This window comes from Convolutriloba macropyga, chromosome 5 (assembly GCF_964194025.1).
Source record: "Convolutriloba macropyga chromosome 5, txConMacr16.3, whole genome shotgun sequence".
Classification (NCBI taxonomy): domain Eukaryota; kingdom Metazoa; phylum Xenacoelomorpha; order Acoela; family Convolutidae; genus Convolutriloba; species Convolutriloba macropyga.
Window position 1 is genome coordinate 39,839,922 of NC_134472.1, and position 7,683 is coordinate 39,847,604.

The 7,683-nt window shown below is 42.5% G+C and overlaps 1 protein-coding gene across 1 annotated transcript; it reads left to right on the top strand.

Moving 5' to 3' along the window:
- The first annotated feature begins 1,710 nt into the window (after window positions 1-1,710).
- On the top strand, window positions 1,711-7,365 carry LOC142339391 (uncharacterized). Its single transcript, XM_075389405.1, has 7 exons — window positions 1,711-1,983; window positions 2,087-2,151; window positions 2,221-2,548; window positions 2,738-5,350; window positions 5,413-5,486; window positions 6,550-6,710; window positions 7,024-7,365. The coding sequence occupies exons 1-7, from the start codon at window positions 1,872-1,874 to the stop codon at window positions 7,313-7,315; spliced, it is 3,645 nt and encodes a 1,214-aa protein (XP_075245520.1). The 5' UTR covers window positions 1,711-1,871; the 3' UTR covers window positions 7,316-7,365.
- The last annotated feature ends 318 nt before the right edge of the window (window positions 7,366-7,683 follow it).

A 7,683-nucleotide genomic window follows, 5' to 3' on the forward strand; every position in this document is an offset into this window, starting at 1 on the left:
TTAATTCATTTAAATGGGATGGCTGGTATTGGGCAAGCATCGTTGCTCTGAGGGCTACGGTGAACTGGCTTAGGGGACAGAGGTTGTGGGTTCGGGGCTGCCCTATTCTATGATGTTCGGGGCTGCCCTATTCTATGATGACTGCCCCTATTCTTGACTGGAGTGTATCTCCTATTGACAACCCAATCAGTACCTGATTTAACATAATAAAACTAAATCGAAGAAAGAATCAGGTGTGCGTAATAAAATCGGCCTTTCCCATTATAGCCCCCTTAAGTGGACTATGATGACGCATAGAAATGCATCATGGTAAACATAACAATGGTGGTGGTGGTTTGGTATTATGGAAAGACCAAAATTAACAGATAACCTCGACGTTCTGACTTTGTAGTTCACTTATTAACATCAATTTTAATATTGCTGATTCGACAGCGGTATGCGCTTGCGGTCGTTTAATACAATTGTCAAAAAATCTGATAATACTTCAGCTGTAAAAAAGTGCTAAAACGGATGCCCACTTGGTTCTAGGTGGAACGTTTTTCTCCCATTTATATTATATGGCCCACCGATAAACATGAATAAACGCACTATAGAAACTCGAACACGATATTTTGCAATAATGGTAGTTTGAGATGAAAGATCAATACGCTCCAAATCGCGGTTTGAATATAGTCCTCCCATAAAGTTGAAATAGTCCCGTAAATTTGCAACGCTATCGAACGTTTCAATGGTCAAAGTTCTCATTTTAAACATTCAGAGATTAGCCCTTGGTTGTTCTATTGCATGTCAGGTGTTTTTCGAACGTTCGCTTGCTGCATTGCAACTATAGTCAGTCCCAAGTTTCAACGCTATCGAACGTTTCAAAGGTCAAAGTTCAAATTTAAAACATGCAAATATCTACCAAACACTGGCCATTTGCATGCCCCAGAACTTTTCGAACGTTCGCTTGCGTTGCAACTTTATGGGACTTATAGTAAGTCCCCATAAAGTTTCAACGCAAGCGAACGTTCGAAAAGCTCGGGGCATGCAAATGGACATTGTTTCGCTAGATATCTGCATGTTTTGAATTTGAACTCTGACCTTTGAAACGTTCGTTTGCGTTGCAACTTTATGGGACTGACTATACTACATAACGTTTGAAAAACATCGAAGCATGCAATTGAACATGCAAATGAGCAATGAGTACAGTGTTTTTTGAAACGTCGATTATAGTCTGTCCCACAAAGTTGATACAGTAGAACGTTCGAAAACATCAAAAACATGCAACTGAGCAACAATGTGGCCATTAATGTCAACGTTTTTTCCATTAAGCTTCTATCCATCAATTTTTTGAAGTTAAATTTGAATTTTGACCCTTGAACTGCCCTGAAGCTTTTGAAACGTTCGCTTATTTTAAACTTTGTGAGACTCGCTATATTATAGCGTGTTCCATAAAGTTGAAAGAAGCGAACGTTTCAAAAGCCACAGGTTATAGAGTTCAAAGTTCAATTTTAAAACATGTAGAAAAAATTGATGAATGAAAGCTTAATGGAAAAGAACGTTGACATTCAAATGACCACATTGATGCTCAATTGCACGTTTTTGGCGTTTTTCGAACGTTCGATTAATTCAACTTTATGGGACCCGCTATAGATTAACCATTTCTGCGTGTATTTCAGATCTGAAAGGTGAAAATGCTGACCGGTATCTGTCTCAATTTACGTGCGATATGTGGACCTGTCTCAAAAGCAACGATCACGCGGCTGTTGCGTTATTTGCTCATTTCACGTCGGAACAGACTCGCAGGCGCGGAAGTTTTAACTCAAACTAAGCTACGTTGGAAAGTTTTTGAGGCGATTTAACACAGGAACTGAGACCGAAGAGTTTAATTAATGCCTCGCGAGAAGTACAAGCATGCATTTATGGATTGGAGGTTTTTAATGAGCGCACTATGGGCTTTGGCGTGTGTTACGAACGCACAGCCATCTAACTCTTCAATTCAAGGTGGGGATATTGATTTAAGAGTTGATCTATCTAATCCAATTTAATTCGAGATCTCTTGGCTAACAGATTTGATAACGCTTGACAAAACTAGCTGATTTTTTAGGGTTTGACTTGGAAGCAACAAGGTCTCGGATATTGCGCTCGAACCGCAAGATGGAGCTGGAAATGGTAAATTCAGTTTATGAGTTAACGCTACTTTGCATAAAGGTTTAAGAATTGAATAATTCGACTGTTTAGTCTGAAATTTCTGTTCGATCTGGAGGGAGAAAGAAATGCGGCGCAAACGAATATACGTGCATAACTGGACTTGTAATCTGCATTAGTTTTGGAGATCTGTGTAATTCTAAATCGGATTGCGGTGATAGGTCGGATGAGTCAGATTGCTTCGTTTATCCTGAGATTCCGGATGAAAAATGCCGGCCTGATCAATTCGAATGTGGTAACGGCGGGTGTATCAGCTCAAGATTCGTTTGCGACCAAATTAAGGATTGTCTGGATGGCTCCGATGAAGAGGGGTGTGTTCCACCGCCTAACATCTGTACAGGCTTCGAGTGCAGCAATTCGGGTACTTGAATTTTGCTGGTAAACTTAAATACAAAGCAACCTAATTGGCTTGTGATAAATCAAACCTTCGTTGCATGTCAATGCTAATAGCGAGTCGCACACATTTTTAACTGTCCTGTTTTACAAACGTCCAATATCTGGGTAAAAATCGAAGTAAAAATCGGGTAAAATTGCAGCCTAATTGTTTCAGGTGTCTGCATTCCTGATTCGCAGTTGTGCGACGGAGTTGAGCACTGCCCGAATGGATTTGATGAACTGTTTTGCGCACCACCACCACCTAAGAAATGTGACAGGAATGAGTTCACATGCTCTAGTGGACAGTGTATTCCGGAGAACTGCGTCTGTAATGGAGCTCGAGATTGTGACGACGGATCAGACGAGGGCCGATTTTGTCCTACGCAGCCACCACCACCTCCAATGCAATGCGAACCTTACGAATTTATGTGCGCAAGCTCAGGAAAATGTATTCCGCAGCGTTTAGTGTGTGACAGGCGACCAGATTGTCCAAGAAGTGAAGATGAAGGGTCCTTTTGTGATCCACTGCCACCCCCTCCACCAATCAGGTTGTGTTCAATCGATGAGTATACATGTAGTAATGGAGATTGCATTCCTACTGCAGCACTGTGCGATGGACGTTTTGACTGCAATTCCAGGGAGGATGAAGGAAACTTCTGTCCAACTCCTCCACCCCCGCCTCCGCCTATGCAATGTGGCTTTGGACAGTTCATGTGCGCCTTTGATGGAAAATGTATTCGGGAGGTGCAGGTTTGCAATGGAATCCCAGATTGTATGGATAGATCAGATGAAGGTCAATTTTGCATTCCTCCGCCTCCACTACCGCCACCACCACCTCCTTGCTCGCCAAACGAGTTTGCCTGTGATGATAATACGTGTATTCCCATGGATTGCGTTTGCGATGGACAGGTTCAATGTCGAAACGGTGAAGACGAGGGTAGATTCTGTCCAACAATTCCATTGCCCCCGCCAATACCCGACTGTGGAGTCAATCAGTTCATGTGCGGAAATGGACAGTGTATTCCACACTTGAAAGTGTGCAACGGATTCCCTGACTGTCCTGCTGGAAAGGACGAAGGTCAATTTTGCATGCCGCCTCCTCCATTGCCACCACCGCCTCCACCGTGTCTGCCTCACAAGTTTACATGCGCCGATCAAACTTGCATTGACATGTCTCAAGTATGCGACGGTATTGCTCATTGCAGAACTCGAGATGACGAAGGAGATTTCTGTCCTACATTGGCACCCATCCCACCCCCGAATATTTGTGGATTTGGCGAATTTAAATGTAGGGACGGATCGTGTATTCCTGAAAGACAAGTTTGTAATGGTTATCCTAATTGCCCCAATGGAGAAGACGAAGGATCGTTCTGCTTGCCGTTACCAACTTTGCCTCCTCCACCACCAATCTGCCTAAACCAGTATACTTGTCCAGACAGATCTTGCATTCCATACAATTGCTTATGTAATGGAGAGCGGGATTGTCCAGGGGGCGCAGATGAGGGATCATTTTGCCTGCCACCCCCAGAAATACCCAAACCTCCAGTGTGCGGAATTGGCGAATTCATGTGCGAGGATGGCTCGTGCATAGCGGAGTATGAAGTGTGCGATGGCCAATGGCATTGTAGATCAGGAGAAGATGAGGGCTCGTTTTGTCGACCGGATCCCCCTCCCCCTGGTGTTCCCCCACCATGTGAAGAGAACGAGTTCGTATGCCATGATCATTCGTGCATTTCAGTATTCAGGGTTTGCAATGGAAAGGCCGACTGTTGGCAGGGAGAAGACGAGGGAAGCTTTTGTCCCGATATTATTCCCCCTCCTGAAAAATGTTCTACTGGACAATTTACTTGCCATGACGGTAAATGTATTCCGGAACACGCGGTGTGCGATGGACAAATTCAATGTACAATGGGCGAAGATGAAGGTGAGTTTTGTAGTGTTCGACCCCCTCCTCCAAACATCTGCAGGCCTAACGACTTCATCTGCCAGGGTGGTAGCTGCATCCACGAGTCTAAGGTATGCGACGGAGTGCCTGATTGTCCCCGATCAGATGACGAAGGGAGTTTCTGCAGAGGATGTAAGGCTAATCAATTCGAGTGCTCGGATGGATCATGCATTAAGGAAAGCTGTGTATGTGATGGATTTTGGAACTGTCCGGATGGGGGAGATGAAAAAGCATATTGTCCAATTAGAACGGGAGGTGGATCAGACCAAGGAAGTAATCAGCCAGGAGCTATCAAAATCTACGTCATGACAGGAAGTGCTAATGGCAATGGGGGATCGGGCCCAGAAATAGCAAAACCGGGACAAATTCAAGGTTATCCTGGAAAAATTCAAGGTCATAGTGCCGGAGGAATGGCTGCAGGTGGAGATGGGAATAATTTTCCTGCTCCAATTCAGCAAGGCCAACAGCCCAATTCTGATGTACCGTATTGCGCAGGTCCCGAAAACTTTCAATGCATTGACGGTACGTGCATCTCGACGGAATTCGTCTGCAATGGAATTCGAAACTGCTTGTATGGAGAAGACGAACTTAAATGTTTCAACAGCGGATCGGGACATCAAAATCAGGCATCAAACATTGGTATGACTGTCAGTGGGTCACAAAACGGTCAGAAGGTTGAACTTGAACCGGAACGACAGCTGTGCCAGTTTGGTCAGGAGTTTGCTTGTAGGAGTGGAGAGTGTATACCTTTAAGCAAAGTATGCGATGGGATGGGACAGTGCTCTGATTGGTCAGACGAGGAGCATACACTTTGTGCTGTACCAACTCCACCTCAGAGTCCGGGTATGCTAGAGACCGAAGTTTTGTAGAAGGTGGAAAGCAAGTACTATTGATGTTTGATTTAGGAAATATTGCAACTGGATCTGAGTGCAAGGGATACATGTGCACGGACGGATCCTTCTGCCTAGAGTTCTATCAGGTTCGTAATCAGATCAGGCTCTCAAACGATGTAACTATTCAGATCAAACCCAATTCAGAATTTGAGATTTAAGATAGGACTCAAAACGAAGTGACTCACTCACTCAAATTGGAGAAATTAAAAAGCATGATATTTATAATTTCATAACCATATACATAGAGAGGTCAAATAAACGGTCAAGTGATCCACTAGAAAGTTGCCCAAAATTTTAACTGAAGCATAACCAGAAAGAACAATAACAAATTTTGCAGTATTTTATAGAACTGTAGCGAAGGATTTTAGCGACTGCTATTAGATCAATGTACTTAGTGAGACATCTTTTAACCGTTAAAAAGCAAGAACTGTACCTTTGTCCTGTCACATTTCAATTTTGCAATTTTTCTCCAATCGTGACGGCTTCATCAATCAGAGAATATTAGGTTTGCCATATGCGTAAAAAAAATTTTGAAGCGCAAGGGATGTGCTAATAGAAAACAGAGCTCTTCATTAAAAAAACTTTTTGATGAAACATTTTATTTGATTGAAAGTAAGAAAGCGGTCCAAGAAAATTTTAGGAAAATATGAAAAATTGCCGAACTATACAATTTTTCTGAAATATAGTTGTCAATGTAAATGGAGTAACCGATCAGTAATCAGAAATTTCGAGTGGAACAAGCTAACAATAGAAATCGTGAAAGAAAAATAAAATTAGAAATGAAATTACACGAACGTGTTCCGAATAGATACAGTACAAGGTTTTCCGATTTTCGCTTGGCTCCCTTTTTTCAGTTCCCCCTCTAACAATGAAATGGGATGTTGGGTCCCCTAGAACCTAAGTATTCCCCCTCACAATGAAACAGGATGAACTGGTTATTTGGGAGCCTAAATATTACCCTCGAACATGAGCTTTCTAGGAAGTTTCTTGGTTGGAAGGGTAATTTGATTACCCCCTTCACATTATCTGCCCACACCTTACCCAGTACGGCTAATCTCCCGATTAAGCTTGCTAACTACAACTAAAGCTGACCCTCGTGTGTTCGTGCAATTATAATCAAAGTAATGTCGCTGCCTTGTGATGTTTCAGTTGTGTGACGGAAGCGTTGATTGTTTCAATTTTGAAGACGAGTTGCATTGTGGAGGGACTCAGACCAGAGGAGCTGGAGCGCCTATCAGAACTTGTGCGTTAGATGCCAGTGGGAGGGAAGAGTTCATGTGCATGCCTACTGGAGAATGTTTACCTAGCAGGTATTGTGATTGAATTCGTCCGAATGGTTCGGGTTCGATACAAGTTCGATAAAGAACGTCTTTTATTCCTAAGGCGCTGCTGTTCTCTATCTTGCAGTGCTTATTGATACGAGCGTTTTGAAAGTATTACTTCGGTGGCTTCAGGGCCACTGCATGCCAGACGACGCGAAATTATATTCGAAAACAATTGTTTGTCATCAATGTCAAATGAAATGACTTACTTTTCCGTTCCGTTACATCTGTTCGATTACTGGTTTCAAAATACTCGGAATTTATTACAAGTGCATTTTAAATGAACTCGCATTTGTTTCAGCGTGCTCTGCAATGGTATCGTCGAGTGTCCAGACGCCTCGGATGAGTTTACTTGCCAGTACGTCGGTGGAGGTGGCAGCAGGAATGCCCTTCCATTTTCAGGAGGGGACGTTGGTGAGCCTTGTATGTCGGGTGAGGAAAGATGTGACCTGAATGACGTCGAAAGCCCATGTATGGAGATGTACAAGTTTTGCGATCGCAAGTTCGATTGTCCAAATGGTGAAGATGAAGTCATTGAAAGATGTGTCTCCATGTCTCAATTTATTCATGCTGTTGATTCGGCCAAAAACTAAATATACGCATTAAATAATGATTTATAAATTAAAATTTAGATCAATCCAGATTTTTTTTGCACAGAATGTGGAGAAGTTATCGTTGTAAATTTTTTGCTTGAATGTTTTTCCTAGAACGTGATCTAATTTCTCTTTTTAGATTTAGCAATTACATTAGTCCTGTCGGTCTTTTTAATTCCTCTTGATCGAAGTTCGTGTCTTTTATGCAAATTTTTGGCTTAAATTTGAATTTTTAATAGCCGGCCCTCATCTTCTCAGCCGGCTATTATTGCGCTCGTATTTTTTTTTTCTTCGTCAAACTTTTTTTCGCTTTACCATTTTGCCGCTTTTTCGACATTTTGCGTGAAATCTTTTTGACTTCTCTAGGC